This window comes from Eublepharis macularius, chromosome 10 (genome assembly GCF_028583425.1).
Source record: "Eublepharis macularius isolate TG4126 chromosome 10, MPM_Emac_v1.0, whole genome shotgun sequence".
NCBI classification, from domain to species: Eukaryota; Metazoa; Chordata; class Lepidosauria; order Squamata; family Eublepharidae; genus Eublepharis; species Eublepharis macularius.
Genome location: NC_072799.1, coordinates 12,977,988 through 12,998,772, shown reverse-complemented (window position 1 = coordinate 12,998,772; position 20,785 = coordinate 12,977,988). Strand labels below are relative to the sequence as shown.

Genomic DNA, 20,785 nt, shown 5'->3' with positions numbered 1-20,785 from the left:
CTTATATTTTAAACTTTTCATGCACTTTACTGTTTCTAGTCTCAAAATGTGATATTTTTAATAAAACGAGAATTTTTTTTCCATTATGTGAAAGAAAATTTTTAAAGAGCCTATATTTGTCTCATTCATACATTTAAAAAGGAGAAGGAAAACGGTTTAAATTAGTTTTAAAATACTCCGGCACAACTTGTCTGTTGTATAAAATGTGTTTTCATAAACCATTCTTTTTCTTCCCCCATTTGCTAGCTTTGTATAAAATGACAAAGGAGATTTAATCAGGTGGTGGTAACAGATACTCCCTCTTTATTGGGCACAGTGGGGAGGGGGTGGAGATGTATTGCAACAGTTCCTTCAGTGGAGGTCACAATTCCCTTTCAAAAGTGCCTGCAGCTGGAGAGGGGTTTGTCTTCCACAACTGGAACTTGTTGCATTTGCGTGGAAATTCATGATGGAACTGCAATATACCAAGACAACGGGGACTGCTGCTCAGTGTCGGCAGCCCTGTGTCAATTTTTCCCTCTCTATTTCACTATTGCTCATTAGAACTTGTCCTACATCTTACTGCCTTTGTGAGGTGGTTTCTTCCCCCCACCCGTCTCTCTTACGGGATGCTTCTGGCAGGGGTAGGGAACTACTTGGCATAACAGCATTAAGAATTTGATAGTAGATAGAAAAGAGGAAAGAGAACTTAACACAGGGCTGCCCCCTTTATCAGCAGCCCCCCCCCCTCTTTCTAATAAATGTGTAGCTCCACCTTTGGTGTAAATAGCGTGTAAAGCACGGTCAGATTTTTGCCTTTTAAAGATAACATTTTTTTCCCATTTTGGTGCAGGTATCTCTTTTTATATACCTCAAAAGTGTTGCATATGTGGCCATGTACATATATATAATATATATATATATATATATAAAATTGACAAAGCAATTACAGTATAGTACTGGAGAGTAGAATAGCATGAAAAACTTAATTTTGTGGACATTAACCTTTTTTTTGTTCGTAAGGGCATGATCCAGCGGGATGTTCTCCTGTGCAAAGCTCCATTAAACAAACGAGAGCGCGCAGTGCCTGTTCTTTTCCTCGGGACTCGCACAAAAGAAATCCCCGTGGATTAAGCTCGGTCATCTACTGTATCTTCCCTTGGAGGCATTCATTTTTCTTTCCTGCTCTGGAGGTGTGCACTAACAACTTTCCTCCTCTTCATACGTGCATGTTAATTAGCAATGTGAGCAATATTTCCTACCATACTTCACTCCCAAATATTTTTTGAGATGTTTGTATAAAATGGAGTTTAAAAAAAAAAAACTTTTTGCGCCTGTGATTGTATATGAACTGCAGAGGAGCCGGTTTATTAAATAAATTTAAAAAAAAAACCCTACAATCTTTTTGTAATGTTGTTGGGAGTAGCGGGGAGGAATGAAATAAAATGACTGGGAAACTTTGTGAATGGTTGAAGTTGTTTTGGGTTTTTTAGTTGGAATTAACTTAGACGTTCTGCTATGGGTTACTGTTGAGATGGGTTTTGTCTGGTTCCAAGATAACTTGTACATTAACCAATGTGACTTTTTTGTTGTTCTCTTAAAAAAAAAAACAACCTTGTCTAAATGACACAATTATTCTAAGTGATTATTATGTTGGCCCCATTCCAGAGAAGCAGTAGGGGAGACGGAGTGAGCAGTGATTCAGGGCAAGAGTCCTATAGCACCTATAAAACTTAACAAAATTTGTGGTAGGGTATGAGCTTTTGCGAGTCACAGCTCACTTCTTCAGATACAAATGGCTGTATCTGAAGTAAGCTGCGACTCACGAAAGCTCATACCCTACCACAAATTTTGTTAGTCTTATAGGTGCTATAGGACTCTTGCTCTTTTCTACTGCTACAGACAGACTAACATGGCTACCTATCTTGATCCATCTCCAAGAGTTTAGGCTTAGATTTCCCAGATAGAGCCACATACATAGTGCCCACGGTTGAGCATCTTCTGGTGCAGTCCATCCATCCATCCTACAGCTATTGCCTTAAGCAGAAATTAAAATGGGAAGAAACTTACATGGTGCCGTCTAGAGAACTGCTCTTCAGCACAAGTAAGAACAGGAGCTCCAATGTCTGAGCTCACCCCCTTCATCAAATCAGGGTTTTGTATGTTGTGGCTGGTGCACTCACCGGGCATATGTATATTTGTCACCCTTTAAGTAATCATAAATGCTGTTCTTTCATATGCTAGGATTAAAGACTGATTCATGGATATCCCCCCCAACAACAACAACAACACACAAGATCTGTATATCACTGTTGTATATATAACCCACTGTGGGTTTAGCTCCAAGCAGAGACGCCACGTCCCATAAATGATGCCTCCCATGTGACCAGGGCCTGGTTTCTGGGCGTTGCCATCAGTGTCCACCAACCAGAAGGAACGTTGCTTTTGTCACAATGAGGTACGATGTATATTGGCACGTGCACACGAGGTATCTTCTTGAGGAAGCTACTCAACTGTGCGGCAAAAATTAAAACGCTGAATTTGCAGATGCACTCACAGGAATAGTTTAATGGCCACTCTTGCCAAATACAACTTTCGTTGTTGTTTTATTAAAGCATTATCGTATGAAAACAGGCTTCCAAGGCAGTATCCATCAAAACAATATCTATTATTTATTGGACAAGATATTGGCCTAATTGCCTTTCAGACAATAAGTCCACAGTTAAATGGATACACATAGTTATTAAAAGCATCACTTAATTGAGCTTGGACAACAAAACATTAAGACAAGCATTTGTTTATTTTTAAAGAATCAACCAAATGCTTGGGTGAAGAAAAGTTGTAAGGAGGGAATTCCAGAGTTGCCAGAACAGGGAAGGCCCTGTCATGGATGACCACTCACCTCTCCTCTGAAGGTGAACACACCTCTGTTAATACTTGAGCAGGCTCACGTGGGAGCCAAGCAGTCTTTGAAGTACCCTAGTCCCAAACCATTTAGGGATCATTGCAGGAACCAAGGGCCGCTGCTTCTGGGGATGCTCTGGTAGAAGCAAAGCAACGGGAGTTACGCTGTATGGAACCGGATGCAAGTGGTCACCTGGCCAAGGGCTGGTCCCTTAACTTGAAATGCTGACATAGCTTGCTTATTGTTCACTACCTGTTAACTGGCTCTTTGTAATAAACGAGTGTGGTATCCCTTGTTTGTGTTTTGCCTTCCAAGCAGCGGCGCCACCTAAGCAAGCAGTGGACAAAAGATTGCGCAACGCGGTTCTACGAGCAAAGTGTGCCAGCGGTGTGGTGGCTGTTACAACAAGGCTGTATCTGTGAATACGTATATAAAGAGTTTGAACAAAAATTTCCAGCTACATTTGTACAAATTGTTGAACGTTTGCAGGCCATATATTGAAACAAGACAAGGGATAAGATGCTGGCCTTACAATCCACTGTGCCGTTCCCAAATATTTGATTTCTCATTTGTAATCAAACAAACTAATCTTGCCAATAAGTAAACTACGCATAAGAGAACCACTTTTTCTCAGCTACCAATCTCTGTCTCATTACATCTCTCTAAATGTCTCCGTTCTTACCTGCTGATGTCCATACCAATGGGACATCTCTAAAAAATGTCTGTCTGTTCCATTATGCGATCCACTGGTCAGGGACGCTGTGAGAAACCTTTGTTAGGGAACATTCATGTGTATCTTTCAAACATGTTTGCTGTTTATGGGGGTATTTTTGAAGTGCTGTTTTCATTGTAAGTCACTGGGGGGGGGAATCTCTCCCCCTATCCCCAGCTCTTATTTTTGCTTTTGCGAATGCTGAAACACACAAATATTCATTTTTTTGTGTGTGTCGTTTTTAAAAATACATTATACTTTTAAGATTCTTTTGATGGTGAATTGATATGGGTCATGCCACTCCTAAGGAAAGATCTATAAGTAATGTACCCCCTATAACATAGAGAGGCCAATAATCTTTTCTAGAGCTTTTTGGGTTTTGAGTCTAATTTTTTTCACATTTCAGGCATTGGTTTTTAAGCTGCTGATGTTCAGGACCTAGCTTTACAGGGCCAGTGTGGCCTGACTTCGGACTGGAGAGACTTTCCACACTCAGCCCCAAAGCTCACTGTGAGTGACCTTGGGCAAGTATCTCTCACTCCACCTGCCTTGCAGGATTGTTGTGATAGTACAGCTCAAGAGAAGGCTATCCAAATATGCAGGGGGTAAAAATGTAATAGTTAGTGGCATGTTGGAGGTTCGTGTATTCCTAATGTCTGATGTTTGAGCTAGATAAGAATGTGTGATGCTGATTCTCGGGCGGGACAGCAGCAGAGCTCAAAAGAAGAGGCGTCTTAGGTTCTCAGATCTGTGAAGTTGACTCGGAGCTAGTGTGGTTAATCATCCATCAGAATTATGCATCTAGTTTCCTGTAGCTAAGCCAATGTTCACCACCTCCAGCCACTTTACCCTCACCCCAACTTTTGTGTATGAGCTTAAGATTTGTTTTGGTTAAACATCGTCTTAGGACTCTTGACATGGCAGCAAACCAGGGCGTGTGTTAAATATCTTCCTTTGCGTACTATTGCATAATAGGAGTGTACAACAAAGGGAGCAGCTTATAATTTGAGGATCTGGCCCGAACAAATGAAAGAATGGACTCTGTTTTTAGGGGACACTGGATGCCTGCAGGGCGTAGTGGCTAGAATGTTGGGTTAGGACCTCAGAGGCCTGTTTCGAACCCCACTCAACCATGAAGTTCACTGGGTGATCTGGAACCAGTCAGGGTTAAGATGGGTAGCCATGTGAGTCTGTCGGTAGCAGTAGAAAAGAGCAAGAGTCCAGTAGCACCTATAAGACTAACAAAATTTGTGGTAGGGTATGAGCTTTCATGAGCCACAGCTTACTTCCTCAGATACCTCAGGGTAGTTGTGAGGGGAAAATGGGTATGGAAGAACTATGTCCTGTGTTCTCAGTTCCCTGGAGAAAGAGAGAAGTAGAAATGTATTGGGTAGGTCTTTTATTACAAAGCTTCTGGTGCGAGAAGGGAGTCTTCCACTAACTATGCAGTGGTTAGCATATCTGTTGGATGATCGGCTTTCCATGTTTGTGTATGTGTGCGTACCTATTTTGAAGGTAAAAGGAGTTGAAGGGGTATGCACTTCTCACTTCTCCAGTGCAAGATTTGAGTCCAGTGACGCCTTGGAGATCAACAAGATTTTCGGGGTATAAGCTTTTGAGACTCTTGAAGGCTTATAGAAGGGAGCTTCAACTCTCAAAATCTTATACCCTGAAAATCTTGTTGGATCTCTAAGGCACCGCTGGACTCAAATCCTACTGTTCTACTGCAGACCAGCACGGCCACCCATTTGAAACACAAATTGCCTCTCCGTGCACATGGTCTCATTATCCTGGGCTGCAGTGCAATGTGGTGATTGCCCCTAAAATTATTCGAATTCAAATTAAGAGTCGAAAATAACAGATCTGGGATTGGATCTCCTACTTTTATTGCAGCCATGTATGTTTCCAGATTGACTGGGGAACCTGATTGGAGGGAAGTTAATTGTACGGGAACCTGAATTGTCCCCTCCTGGGTAGATAACAGGTGTGAGGAAACCATGATCATGAGAAGCGCACAGGGGCAAATTTAAGTTCCTGATTCTTCAGCCCTTGTTCTGTTCAAAACTAGCTGCCATACAGGGATCGCCTCCATCCATATAAGGCTTGTTGGTGGGGCTGGGGAGGGAATACTTTGGATATACGATTATCTGCGCAAGTACTATTGGCTAACTTACGCTGTGTAACTGAATTGTTTTCTGTGCTTTGTTATCCACCTTGAGCTTCTGCGAGAAAGGCAAGCTATAAGTGAAGTAAAATAAAACAAGTAATGGCTGGGACTCCAGAGTCTTAGGAGTAAACACCATCATGGAAAATAGATCTGGACTGCCTATCAACACCCCCCCCCCACTCTGTCATAAACATCTGGGAACTTGTGCTAGACTATTCTAAATATGGAGGTTACTTTGTGAACAACTGTGCATTGTGGGTGAACTTCCCAGCAGCATCTGGTTGGCTACTGAGTCGGAATGCCGAGTCGGATCCAGCAAAACAGCTCCTACATTCTTGGACATCAGCACATATACTCAGACAATGGTTTGGATCCTAGCAGTGTGGCATACATCGCTCTTTGAAGGAGACTCTGGGACAGAACAACTCCAGGGCCGTTTTCACACGTCCTTATTGTAGCGCCATAGCATCGCAAATGTTCTGCTATACTCACACATCTACCCGTGAAAACCCGTCATCCTCCCGTAACACTTCTTTAGCGCTTTTTTTGCCCGCATGCTTGGAAATGGTGCATCATGGTGGCAGGATTGTGGATAATGCAATCATAATGCAAAATTAGCAGATTATTTGGACGTGTGAAAACAGCCCAGGTATAGGTTAGTATGCTAACCTAGAAAATTTCACACACGCTGAAAGTGTGTGCTATTAAAAATGACAATACAGATCCCCTTGCTTCGTTGTTTCAAAACACTAAGTAAAGATATTGGGAATGACATCCATGGAGATAATTTAGAAAAACACCCGGCAAGGGGCTTGTGTGTGGGTGTAGCTGGAAATTTTTATTTATTTATATTCTTTATGCTTCATCCTGCAAATTCAGATCAGTTGCCAATGCCCATTTCTCTGAAAAGCAAAGAAGTTTCAGGCTGCAGTGTTGAGTAAATATAAGTAAAAGAAAACATGAAGGGGGAAAGGGGATGATGGAGGGATTTCAATTAGTTCCTTCTGACTTCTCTTGTGGCTTTCTGTTCTGGTCGTTTACTACGATTGTCTGTAATTTAGAAAAAGGGAAACTCATTAAACAATGACGTCAGCTGAGAATGTCTCTGAAGGATTTCAGAGTGGAGAAAAATAGCATATTCATCAGTGGCCTGCAGTGATACAGTAAAGGCCAGCTTGGTGGTGAAGAGTGCCTTCAAGTCATAGCTGACTCATGGTGACCCCCCTCCCCCCGTGGGGTTTTCAAGGCAAGAGACTAACGGGGGTGGTTTGCCATTGCCTGCATGTGCAACTCTGGTCTTCCTTGGAGGTCTCCCATCCAATTACTAACCAAGGCAGACCCTGCTCAGTTTCTGAGATCTGACAAGATCAGGCTCACCTGGGCTACCCAGGTCAGGATAAAGGCCAATTTACAGAGGAGTTGTGTTCCTGAAGTAAAAAACTGTATTTTAGAGTTATCAATGTACTGCACATTTTAGTAATCTTTGAACAGATAATCTGAGACAGGATATTCCTGTTCTAAATTAAAGTTTACGACAACCCGCTATCCTACAATTGCAGGTACAGGGCTGGGCCTACAACCAACTCATGAGTTCTTGGCGGATCTGGGATTGGAACCTGTGACTTCATAGAGTCTCAGGGCCAAGCTACAAGTGACAAATAACACTTGAATGGCAAGTGGATTGAGTGGAGTGCAAGTGAACAGGGAGAAACACACTTGCCGTTCAAGTGTCATTCGTCACTTGTAGCTTGGCCCTCAGTTCTCACTTTTAGGTACATGCAAATGTATGTGTACGAAAAGCTTAATGGCTTCCTTCATAGCTGAAAAGCAGCCTCCAGAAGGCGGTGATTTTCAATGGGAGCAATGCGACACCACCCATCATTTGCTCCTGCCACTTCCCTCCAGTTACTTCCCCATGTGGTGTTTCAGGTGCTAGTCAAACACATCTGAATTACAGATAAGGTAGGAAAATGGCCTTGGTTCCCTTTTGGCTTTTCTGTTGAGGGTTTAATTGCAGCTTCATGTTTGGCCCATAGTAGAATTATGCTTGCGAGTAAATTGCATTTTTGCCGATTTGCCACCCACAATATTGTGCTGGTGGGAAAATGTCACTGGATCTGGGATTGTTGGCGTGTACCAAGATTCAGTTTTGAGTGGCCTTGAAAATGTTGGGGCTGACTGGATTATTTTTTTTTAATTATTGTGGAGACTTGAACTGTCCATTACTAAATTTCACATTTCTAGACTATGAGGAAAAAAACTTCAGGTGAGTGCAGGAGGGAATCGACCAGTCTGAGGCCCTGTTAGATTTATAAATATTTGGTTGCTCTAGCCTGTGTTTTTTCTCTCAGTCCTGCCCAAATTCCCTCCTGCCCCTGTAGCTTTTGTCCATGCAGATCCCATGAGTTTTTTAGTTGGGGGGATTCCAAGAAAAGTGAGCTGAGGGATTCCAAAAGGGCTGTCATTTTGGGATCTCCACCATGTCAGAGAAAAAAAAAACATGGCTTCAAGAATAGTGGGACCAACCCTGAACCTAAATACAACGATGGAAGCTGAATTCTGGTACCTTTAGAAGGATTGTGTTTACCATACATTTTTGTTGATCCTTTCCTCAATAGCACTTACTTTTTCTTTTTTTAATCAATAGCCTTAACTATGAGTAAAGTTTTTACTGTGAACTTATCCACCCCTAGTCCAATTTGGTCCTTGCTTAACAAACGGATGAGGAATGTGACCAGAAAAACCTGGAGTTTGTAATGGGAAGAAGTATTTCAAGAGGCAGAAAGAGATGGGTCTGTTTCTCGGAATAGCTGACGGTGGTGGTAAAATCTTCAGTAGGAGGTGGTATTTATCAATTTTAAACCTGTTTTCCTTGAGCGGTATAAGGCTAGAGCAATAGCTTCTTGTGTCTAAATGTCTACCAACTTAGGCCCTGCCAGCTGGGTGAATTCCTCAACTCCTTGATGAAGTAGAAGTGCCTGAAGGGCCCATTTCGTGTGTATGATTTTATATACATCCACATTGTGGTGATCATGAAGCCTTGATAAAGTGGCTTCATTTGTTTTTGGGTTTTGCCACAGGTTGAATTCGTATCCTGATCTAGAGCCTACTAGTTGTTAGGTGTGCCTAGAATTGGATTGGGTCCAGGTTTTTTTTTGTGTGTGTTAAGGGTTATGGGATACTCCCTTGTTCCTCCTAAATAACTTTGCTAGGAAGTGAATAAAGAAATAGATTACCTTTGTGTCAAGCCCTTTATTAATTCTTGAACCCAAGGAGCATTAGGGTCAACACAGATCTTCCGGTCCTTTTTTGTCAGTAATCTGAAATTTAACAACAAGATCAGTGGACTTCAGCCCCTACCTTTTTCACTGATTTCATATAAAAACCAAGCAATAGGAAGAAGGTGTGTGTCCTTGACTTACATGATTTCCTTCCTTCGGCAGTATACACTTGGAGATAACACCCGAACAGACTTAAGGTACGCAAGATCAAAGACTGATGAGGTTTTCTTGGCACATTTGCACTTCCTTAAGTTAACGACCAGGCTTTCTATAGGAAGGCCTGCATACAAACATAGATGAAAAACCTCATTTTCTATCACAGCACGCTCCAGCGTGGCAGTGTGTGAGCATCGTGACACCTAAAGATGGGTTTCCTGGCAGCCATTTGCTTATTTGACAGCAGAGCCACCAGTACTGGGTTTCTTCGATCTCACGGGCAGGAGGTGCTTCAGAAAAGTTCAGGAAGCCTCACCTTTGGACGCTTCCTGTGGATACATTCAGACTTGGTTGTCTGCATTCAAGGACAATGATTGGCTCGAAGCCTCCTAATATCTTGTGATTGCCTCCTGCTCCCCTGGCAGCCATTTTAATAATAACGTTCAATTTATATACCGCCCTTCAGGACTACTTAACACCCACTCAGAGCAGTTTACAAAATATGTAATTATCCCCACAACAGTCACCCTGTGAGGTGGCTGGGGCTGAGAGAGCTCTGAGAGAGCTGTGACTGACCCAAGGTCACCCAGCTGGCTTCAAGTGGAAGAGTGGGGAATCTAACCTGGTTTTCCAGATTAGAGTCCCACGCTCTTAACCACTACACCAGACTGGCTTTTGTGGTTTCTCATGCCCCCTTCAAGCAGTCACTTTGAGGTGGCATCCATTAAAAATTCCAAAAGTATCCAAGAAGAATGGGGTGCCACTCTGCCTCTGTATTTCATTTAGCCTTCATCTTACTCTATGAAGTAGCTTAGGCTGAGCTATGGTAACTGATCCTCGGCAGGGCATTTTTTCTGGGAAAAGAGGTGGTGGAACTCAGAACCGCACAATGATGCCACTTTGGGTCAGCTGGAACAAGGGGGGAATTTTATAAAGTTTAAATCGCCCTCGGCGAAAATGGTCACATGGTTGGTGGCCCCACCCCCTGATCTCCAGACAGAGGGGAGTTTAGATTGCCCTCCACAAGGAAACAGATGCAGTGTTCACCAAAATCTCGAAGCAACATACAAGGCAAGGCTATATATATTTATCACTTCTTTAAAAATTGTGAACAATCGGTGTGGGGAAAAATGTGAATAAATAATTTCACTTGAGCAAATTTGCAAGAGTTTTCTTTGGCTGCATAAAGAAAGCCCAGAATATAGACAGAGAGGTAACTTCCATTTTCTCTTGAAGGGGGCTAGCAACAGTTGTAGGATGAGGGGAGCTCTTTGTATCAGGAGAATTGCACAGGGAAGGGGTTAATCCAGGGCTGTTTTTTAAAGAAAATTAAAGGCAGGCAGAGATTTTATCACTAATTCCTTGTGTCTTGTCCAGTATCTAGAGTATTTATAGGCTACCTGTCCAAAGATCCATTTAAGGAAGCTCACAAACTAAAATAAATGCAGCAGAAACCATGTAAAAATAGGATTTTATAGGCTATAAAATATAGTAGATCTTTTATGATATAAAATATTTTAAAAGTATTAAAAACATTTTTAAAAAGTAAAGGAAGGGCAAAAAAACAGCACAAAACAGCATGCTGTAGCCTAAAATTATACCTGTAAAAAAGTCCTCGGGCTAGAAGCCAAACATAAAAACAGTTCAAAAACATGTCAGTTAAAAGCCTGGGTTCAAGAAATGTTTTGGCCTGCAAGGTTGATACCTTGGCTCACGAGACACCCTGCGGATAAATAGTCATGCAGGTTGGATACTTGCAGTGAAGAGAAAAAAAGGGAAAGATCCTCACACACTGCTTGCAATGTTTCCCCCTTCCTCCTCTTCGCCACTGCCTGTGGAGCTTGCCTAACTTTGTCCACATGAGTTCCACAACCCCAAGAATCAACTTTCTTCAACTCTAAAGATCTGTGAGGGGTAGGGGGGCTTGACAAAACCTGCATCCACCAGCATCTTCCACTGACAAAACGCCGAATCCAACGCAACGTCGCAAAATGTTAAAACCACATATCGATCTAAAAACAGGTGTGTAAAAGGTGCTTAAATTTAAGAAAAAGAGAGCTAAAATAATTTCACCATCCTTGAAGGCTTAGAATTTAAGGTCATTGCAATTGGCTTGGACCCGGCAACATCTTCCACCATTGAAGGCTTGTTCCAGAGGAAGGAGTCTTGCTCCCAAAGAAGCTTTTTTTCATCATAGCAAGAATCCTTGTTCGGGGGACAAAAGTTCAACCCAGGTTTAAATGGAAATGATACTAGGTTAGCATCATGCTAAAAATGAGACACAAATCCTTTTGAAGTCATTTGTCAACCGCGGGCAGCTTCACACTCTTTTATTATATTTTTTCTCGCATTCAATATGTACACAGTATAAAATGTGGTGGGAAATCATGAAGATAATACACAGGGGAGCCTTTTATATCTTCAGGGGTACATTTTTGTTCTCTTTATCAAATCATGTAATTATCCTGCTAGGAAAGCTTAAATGGTTCTTCCTTTCTGTACTTTCCCTCACAGCTCCTCTCTGAGGTAAATTAAGCTGAGAAGGAGCAACTAGCCCAGCAAACTTCATGGCTGAAGTTTGACCTCACCCTGTCCCTAGACTGACAATATCTAAACACTGAGGTGTCAGCGTAGCTGTGGTAAACCTTAAAAGCACTTCTATATAACCCCAAATAGACAGGTACTGGGAAAGTACTCTTTGCAGGCTCAGAAACACTGATTTTATCATGATAGCGCAGCTTCTGGGGTTGAGCTCTAGCATTAAAAATAGGTTCTGAAGCGAAGCCACGATTCAGGTTAATGCCCAAGTGAATAATGCAGAAGTAAGGACAAAGTTACTCACCCTGGAGTGGGACGATGCTACTTATAAGCAGCCCTAAGGTCACTGCCACGGTCAAACCCTTCATTGCGGCTCTGGCTGAGTCTGGCTGAAAAGGAATTCTTCTCTTTATACGCACACGAAAAAGGGAACTAAGTTGCTAATATTACAGCGGACAACCGAAAAACCCCACAGCAGACAGGAGAAATCTCTCTAATTGTGTATTTTTTTTAAACAAAACAAAATGAAAACTTCCCTGCACATTTCTTCTTCCTCAGATTAAATAAAGAAAGTATCAGGTTACAGAGAGTCAAGTCAGAATTTATGCAAATGCGGAGCAGAAGTGATTTGGCTGCTCCATCCGCTGGACATAGTTTAACGGGAAATTCTCTTGCACCAGCCCTGGCGAAATGATAAACACCAATACAAGAGACCACATTCATCTGCATAGTTTATCATTGTAATTTGTTATAATTTGAAAGAATTTATATCCATAGCTGGGAGACAGGGAATAAACTAGCATTGTGAGCAGCACAGGACAGCGGCTGGCAGCGGCATCCCATTGTTGAGTTTTCTTCCTCTGTTTTGTGGAGTCACAACCAGCGAGGCCCTGCGTCCACTTTGTCCTTTACAGGAGTCATCCCTGAAGAGCAGGATGCTTTCTGCTGTAGCCTCCCCAAATCTTTGGCAAGCTCTCCATCAGGGTTATGTTTATTCCCCCTTCTGTTTTCTTTTATAGTGCCTTTTATTGAAATTTTCAACATAATTATAGAACATACAGTATAAAAGAAATGAAAAGAACTACATAACAATATAAAAAACATAAAAAATAGTGAAAAGGAAAGAAAAGGGAAAAAATTAATCAGTAGGAATATATACCAATTTTCCATTTGAAGCAACCAAAAGCTGATACATATTCTAAACTAAATTTAACTTTTACATTTAGCTGTCTGTCCATGTTTACCCTCCGTTTGTGCTGCCTTTTTAGAAATGAGCAGGGACGGGTAACAATCTAATTGGGGTAACAATCTAATTTCCTCTCTCCCTATGCTCCACCATGGCAGCTCTGCTTATAACAACAACAACAACCAACATTCAATTTATATACCGCCCTTCATGACAACTTAATGCCCACTCACAGCGGTTTACAAAGTATGTCATTATTATCTCTACAACAAAACACCCTGTGAGGTGGGTGGGGCTGAGAGAGCTCCAGAGAGCCATGATGACTAGCCTAAGGTCACCCAGCGGGCTTCAAGTGGAGGATTGGGGAATCAAACCCGGCTCTCCAGATTAGAGTCCCGTGCTCTTAACCACTACACCAAACAGGGCCTTCTGCAGGGTATTTTACATGGGTAAAATCAACAGCTGCCCATCCACATGCATTCTCTGTGGTGGCCCCTACCTTATGGAGTGGCCTACCTGAAGAGACCAGGAAAGCTCCCACTCTCCTGGCTTTCCACAAACTGCAAACCCAAATTATTCAGCAGGGCTTTTTTACACAGGTAATAAGACTGGGCTGTAATGAAATGATATAGAGAGAGGCTCTGGAATGGGACAGGGAGTATAGACTGTCTGTTGCTATAAGTATGCTCCTACTGGATAGTTCCAAGTTATGGAATGATGTCAGCTTATGTTTTCTTTTCAGCTCTATATCAGATTTCTGCTCAAATTTCTTCAATCTTTGGAGTGATGGTAGAGAGTGCCGACAAGTCATAGTTGATTTGTGGCAACCCCTCCTAGGATTTTCAAGGAAAGAGACTGACGGAGGTGGTTTGCCATTGCCTGCCTCTGCAACTCTGGTCTTCCTTGGAGGTCTCCCACCCATTTACTGACCATGCTGGCCCTGCTTATCTTCTGAGATCTGATACCTGGGCGATCCAGGTCGGGACGCTCCAATCCTTACTCAATTGTATTCTCTGTTGAATGTTCCAGCCATTGATTTTATTGACCTCCTCTGTGTAACCCGCCTTTAGTCTCAGGGAGAAAGGTGGACTATAAATAGCATAATAAATAAATAAACAAGCAAACCTGCCTACCAGTTCAGTTTGTGTCCTGCTCACTGGTTGCTATCAAGAACCCAATGGTTCACTAAACAGTTGGAAGCACCTGAATAATTCAGTTGTCTTCCTTTGCACAATTACAGACTGACAGGATATAGATGCAAGACACATGAAAATCCTCCTTGCCAGACATAATTAATCTGTGGAACTCACTGCCAGAGGATATCGTAATCGTCTCTGGTCTGTGGTCTCTAGTGTGGTGTGATGGTCCACACCGGTACGGCTTTCAGAAAGCGACCTGCTGAACTGAAGTAGTTCATTTGGCCAACAAAGTAACCAGATGACCCCGATGGGCTTTGATGCTTGCAATGGTATTCCTGGAGAAATCTTGCAAGTTCCTTTGTGCACTGGAATCCATTTTCCACCTTCCTCTAGTTCAATGTTTGATTCAAAGGTTACAAGTAATTCCCACCCACCCCCACCCCCACCACTAACCTGTTTGCTTTGCCAGGAGGGTAATTCCTGCTTTTGAGCACATGTCTATTTGATTAACAGCTTACAGGAATTTGTCATGTTATGGTACAATAATCTACTTTTAAAACCTTTCCTCTTTTTTTTACATACCTGCTCAACTCCATTTTTGTGTTGGTTTATTGCAGCAACTGTATTCAAGCCAAGAAAGCAAGCAGGGCTCTTGACGTGCTCGTGTTGCCATGTTGATTTCCCCCCCTTCCCTGTTTGGAACAGACAGTTAGTGTGCCTATAAGGCAGTGTGTTGTAGTGGTTACAGTATCAGGCTATGAGCAGGGAGGCACTGGTTTAAAATCCCCATTTTGCCCCACGCTTACTATAGGATCTAGGATCAGCCACACGCTCTCTCGCCCTCTCTCCTTCATGGTATTGTTACAAGGATAAAATGAGAAGGCTCCATAATTGGGCCCCCGAACACCTTGGAGAAAAATTGGGGTAACAATCTAATGAAATAAATCAGGGGGAGCTGGAATTCTCACCACCACCCTCAACCGGGGAGTATCAAAGATAACCATAGTACCCACCAGATCAAGATACTGCACACAACTCCCAATCCTGTTCCAGAGACCACATGTGTGCAGCATACTTTTATAGATCCAGAGGAGTTAGCCGCGTTAGTCTGTAGTAGCAAAATCAAAAAGAGTCCAGTAGCACCTTTAAGACTAACCAATTTTATTGTAGCATAAGCTTTCGAGAATCACGTTCTCTTCGTCAGATGCATGGAGGGCAGAAGGAAACTGGCCAAATATAGAGGAGGAGAGGGGGGGAAAGGGGGGAAGGAGGAGAGGGGGGATGTCAGTTTCCTTCTGCCCTCCATGCATCTGACGAAGAGAACTGTGATTCTCGAAAGCTTATGCTACAATAAAATTGGTTAGTCTTAAAGGTGCTACTGCATACTTTTATGTATGCTTTCTGAGATGTGCACACAGAGCTTGGCTTCCACATCTGCATGGTTCTTATTAGATCTTGGCTTTTCACAGCACAATCTGACTTCCAAAAGGTTTATAGGCCCTGCGACAATTAGAGCTCCCCCTGCACCTATTACGGAAAATACTCAATTTGCTCAGAAATGTACATGGAGCATTTGCTTCCCAATTCGGAGAAAAGGAAAGGAGCGACCCCCGCAACCATGGAAGCCTGAATCGCCATTATAATATTACTCTCAGCAGTAAATAGTAGAGATAATAGACAGTATGCTTGCTAGCTCGCTAGCTGCTAAACCACTCCTAAAAGATGGATCAAGATGGGTAGCTGTGTTAGTCTGTCTGTAGAAGTAGAAAGGAGAAAAAGTCCAGTGGCACCTAACAAAATTTGCGGTAGGGCGTGAGCTTTCGTGCGTCACAGCTCACTTTGTCAGATACAGTTTGCAACTCACATTCTATTTTTTTAATATGTTTTTTAAATTATTTTTCCAGATAGAAAAGAAAAGAAGGTAAGTATAAGATAAAAGGAGCAAGAAAGTTTTCAGTACAATTTCAGCAGGCTTGCTTATATCAACATTATAGTTCTCCAAGTCTTCTAATTAATCTCAATACAATTATGACTGTAAATTCTGATATTTCATACAGTATTGCCATCTTGTTGGATTTTATTCTGTATATTTATTCTTTATCCATTCGTAAAAGGGATTCCAAGGTGTAAAAAAGTCCTCTTCCACTTGTCCACTCAATATGGAAGTTTGTTTGTCCATTTCTGCAGTTTCCATTATCTTCTCTATTAGTTCCTCCTGTTTAGGTTTTGCTTGTCGTTTCCAAGTAGGGCGCAAGTAGAATTCTAGCTGCAGTTACTACATGAATAGTGAAGTGCATCTGTTCTTTGTTCATGTCCAGCATACAATTTTCCAGGTTTTCCTGGAAGAGACCTCTCTCCAGGACCCATACCAGTCCAGTTTCCATCCGGGCCGTGGGATGGAGAGTGTTGGTTGCCCTCATGGACGACCTCCGTAGGCACCTGGATCGTGGTGGGTCAGCGCTGCTGATTTTGTTAGACCTTTCAGCGGCGTTTGACACCGTCGACCATGAGTTGTTGGCCCACCGCCTCGCTGACGTGGGGATTCGAGGGATGGCCTTGCAGTGGTTTGTTTCTTTTCTCCACGGTCGGGGACAGAAGGGGAGAGGTTATCCACACACCAGCCTTTGGTCTGTGGTGTCCCTCAGGGGGCAATACTCTCTCCCCTGTTGTTCAATCTTTATATGTGCCCCCTCGCCCAGCTGGTTTGGAGGTTTGGACTGGGTTGTCATCAGTATGCGGATGACACCCAGTTGTATCTGCTGGTGGACGATTGACCTGACTCTGCCCCTGATGCCCTTTTGAGAGCTTTGGAGGCCGTGTCTGGATGGGTGGCACAGAGCAGGCTGAAGTTGAATCCCGTGAAGCCAGAGGTCCTGTACTTGGGCTGTGGGCTGTCAGAGGAGGGAATCCATCTCCCGGCCTTTGGGGGGGCACCACTTGTGCCCGTACCATCGGTCGGGAGTTTGGGCGTGATCCTGGATTCCTCCTTATCTATGGAGGCCCAGATTGCGACAGTTGCCCGGGCTGCTTTTTTCCATCTTCAGCAGGCCAGGCGGCTAGCCCTCTATCTTTCCGCCCAGGACCTAACGACAGTGATCCATGCAACAGTCACCTTCAGGTTGGATTACTGTAACTCACTCTACGCAGGGCTGCCCTTGGGTTTGATCCGGAGACTACAGCGGGTCCAGAATGCTGCTGCACGTGTTTTGACGGGTGTTCCTTACAGGGACACACATTACACCAATTCTGCAGCAGCTCCACTGGCTCCCCGTGGAATTCCGGATTCGGTTCAAGGTGCTGGTTTTGACCTATAAAGCTCTAAATGGACTTGGACCAGCATACCTAAGGGTCTGCCTCTCCCTGTATGTGCCCTGGAGAACGCTCCGAGCAGCTGGAAGACATCTGCTGGTGGTCCCTGGGCCCAGGGAGGCTTGGTTGGCCTCAACCAGGGCCAGGGCCTTCTCGGTCCTGGCCCCAACCTGGTGGAACTCTCTGTCTGAGGACACCCGGGCCCGTCAGGATCTTCTATCATTTTGGTGGGCCTGTAAGACGGAGATGTCCCACCAGGCGTATGGTTGAGGCCAGCATGAGATCCTCACTGAGCCTCCCACCAGCCTCCCACTAAGTGTGGGGTTATACAGTGTCCACCGGCTGGCTGCCCAACATTATGGGTACAGCACGGGGCTACGTAGTGCCCATTCGTTAGCTGGCCCACGTATGGGTTACACTACATTATCTGTCTGCTTCCCTCCCCCTGTATGCTGATGGGCAGGAATCCGGAATTGACCCCCATCCTGGGACAGTCCGTTTGTTGTTTTTATGATGAACTGTTGTTTTATGGTTTTAATATTTGTATTATATTTTTATAATCTGTTGTACCTCGCCCTGAGCCCGCTTGCAGGAAGGGCGAGTTAGAAATGTAATTAACAACAACAACAACAACAACAATAATAAATAATTTAACAAAAAAACTCTCTGCAACTCACATTCTAGCCCTATCTGAAGAAGTGAGCTGTGACTCACAGCTCACTTCTTCAGATACAAATAGCTGTATCTGAAGTAAGCTGCGAGTCACGAAAGCTCATACCCTACCAAAGATTTTGTTAGTCTTATAGGTGCTACTGGACTCTTGCTCTTTTCTGCCACTCCTAAAAGTCTCTCCAGCTTCCTGATGCTACCAGAAGTCTAGAATCACTATAGCTTGGAGGTGGGGACGCTCATTTGTGCCAAGAAGCAGAAGGGAGATTTCAAAATACTGCCTTCTCCCCTTTTTAGTAATAGCAGTTGCGTAGGGCAGGTTGGTTGTCAAAAGCTTTCATGTATGGGACCTCAGTAATCCTAACAAAAACCTTGAAATGTTAGGTCACTTGTTAACTCCATATTGCTGACATGTGAGAGGCAATAGTGAAGCCACCTACTGAATTCTTGGTCAAAGTCTGAGCTGAAGCAGCCGGCTCACAGTTCACACTTGGAGGGGAGAACTGGTGGCGGGAAGACTCGTGCTGGATCCTCTCCCTGAACTCTCACAGCCACAGTTGCAAGACATGGGTTTGCTTCGGTAGGGGGAAAAGTGGTTATAGACAGGGCTTTTTTTCTGGGGAAAGAGGTGGTGGAACTCAGTGGGTTACCCACGGAGAAAATGGTCACATGGCTTGTGGCCCCGCCCCCTGATCTCCAGACAGAGGGGAGTTTAGAGGGGAGCAATCTCAACTCCCCTCTGTCTGGAGATAAGGGGGCGGGGCCACCAGCCATGTGACCATTTTCAAGAGGTTCCGGAACTCCGTTCCACCGCGTTCCAGCTGAAAAAAGCCCTGGTTATATATGTATGTATGTGCCAAGTCACAACCGGGACCACAAGTGATGCCTGACACAGGTTGGACACTAGTCAGCTTCCCTCAAGTTTTGATGGGAAATGTAGGCATCCTGGTCTTGCAGCTTGGCTCTCCGGCTGCTGTCCAATGGACTTTTCAACTGTCACTTGTCCAACATTCCGCCAAGCTGCCTACATTTCCCATCAAAACTTGAGGGAAGCTGGCAAGTGTCCAACCTGTGTCAGGCGTCACTTGTGGTCCCGCTCTTATAGTGACCCTTGGAAGGGGCTTTCAAGGGAAGTGAGACACAGAGGTGGTTTGTTGTTACCTTCCTCTGTAGAGTCTTGCTTGGTGGTCCCCCATCCAAGAGCCAATTCGGTTTAGTGGTTAAGAGCGCGGGACTCTAATCTGGAGAACCGAGTTTGATTCCCCACTTCTCCACTTGAAGCCAGCTAGGGGACCTTAGGTTAGTCACAGCTTCTAGGAGCTCTCTCAGCCCCACCCACCTCACGGTGATTATTGTTGTGGGGATAATAATGATATACTTCGTAAACTGCTCCAAGTGGGTGTTGTCATCCTGAAGGGTGGTATATAAATCAAATGTTGTTATTGTTGTTGTTTTTGTTATACTGACCTTACTTAGCTTCCATGATTCCAAGATTGATCTATACCATTGCATTCCACATCCTGAACAGTAGTTGGGGGGAGGGGATTACAAGCATCAAGGAACTGGATCAGGACTTTTTTCCTGATCCAGACCATGGTCTCTCACAGTTGCTCTTTGTTAGTCCTGTCTTTCTCACTGAGACTCCGTTGAGATGTTCCCAGGACTCCACCAACCATCTAAAGCCACTCATAGACATTACACTCAACAGAGAGGGGAGAGGAAGGCAGAAGCTAGTCGGCCAAGAGAGAGGGACCCCTTTTGGAAGTTGGTTTTAATGTTTTTAAATGTTTGCTGCTTTGGGGACCCTAAATTGGAAGGAATGACAGCATTTAAAATGACTTAAATTAATGATGGTTGTTGGGGGTTTTCCGGGCTGTATTGCCGTGGTCTTGGCATTGTAGTTCCTGACGTTTCGCCAGCAGCTGTGGCTGGCATCTTCAGAGGTGTAGCACCAAAAGACAGAGATCTCTCAGTGTCACAGTGTGGAAAAGATGTAGGTCATTTGTATCTACTCAGGAGGGGTGGGGTTGAGCTGAGTCATTCTGTAAGAGTTTCCCAGGGTGTGGAATGCTAATGGCGGGAGGCTTCACTGTAACCTGAGGAGGTTCTTTTGCATATGGATTGGTGCTTGATGTGCTAATCTTCTCTGCAGGGCTATTGTCGGGTGTGGAGTGTTTTGTTGGCCTGGTGTTTTTCAGAACTGGAGCCCATGCTCTGTTCATTCTTAAGGTTTCTTCTTTCCTGTTGAAGTTTTGCTTATGCTTGTGAATTTCAATGGCTTCCCTGTGCAGTCTGACAAAGTAGTTGGAAGTGTTGTCCAGTATTTTGGTGTCCTGGAATAAGATACTGTGCCCTGTTTGAGTTAGGCTATGTTCAGCCACTGCTGATTTTTCAGGCTGTCCAAGTCTGCAGTGTCTTTCATGTTCTTTTATTCTTGTCTGGATGCTACGCTTTGTGGTCCCGATGTAAACTTGTCCACAGCTGCAGGGTATACGGTATACTCCTGCAGAGGTGAGGGGGTCTCTGCTGTCTTTTGCTGATCGTAGCATCTGTTGTATTTTTCGGGTGGGTCTGAATACTGCTTGAAGGTTATGCTTTTCCATAAGCTTTCCCATCTGATCAGTAATTCCTTTGATATATGGCAAAAACACTTTTCCTGTAGGTGACTGTTTTTCCTTGGTTGTTTGATTCATCCTGGGTTTGATTGCTCTTCGGATTTCGTTTCTGGAGTAGCCATTTGCCTG

General features: G+C 43.8%; 1 protein-coding gene across 1 annotated transcript; it reads right to left on the bottom strand.

The window, feature by feature from the left end:
• Positions 1-6,424: 6,424 nt before the first annotated feature.
• LOC129336554 (C-X-C motif chemokine 13-like) lies at positions 6,425-12,193 on the bottom strand. The gene is made up of 4 exons (XM_054989709.1): positions 12,043-12,193; positions 9,186-9,324; positions 9,000-9,083; positions 6,425-6,813 (listed from the first exon to the last, which is right to left on the bottom strand). Exons 1-4 carry the CDS (start codon positions 12,104-12,106, stop codon positions 6,804-6,806), a joined length of 297 nt encoding a protein of 98 aa, XP_054845684.1. The 5' UTR covers positions 12,107-12,193; the 3' UTR covers positions 6,425-6,803.
• Between the last annotated feature and the right edge of the window lie 8,592 nt (positions 12,194-20,785).

Excerpts from the sequence above, each read along its gene's own strand:
- LOC129336554 (XM_054989709.1), bottom strand. The coding sequence starts at position 12,106 with ATGAAGGGTTTGACCGTGGCAGTGACCTTAGGGCTGCTTATAAGTAGC. Across the intron at positions 9,325-12,042 it reads TAGCATCGTCCCACTCCAGG|GCCTTCCTATAGAAAGCCTG; the intron begins GTGAGTAACTTT and ends GTTTGTATGCAG. Across the intron at positions 9,084-9,185 it reads TGCCGAAGGAAGGAAATCAT|ATTACTGACAAAAAAGGACC; the intron begins GTAAGTCAAGGA and ends GTTAAATTTCAG.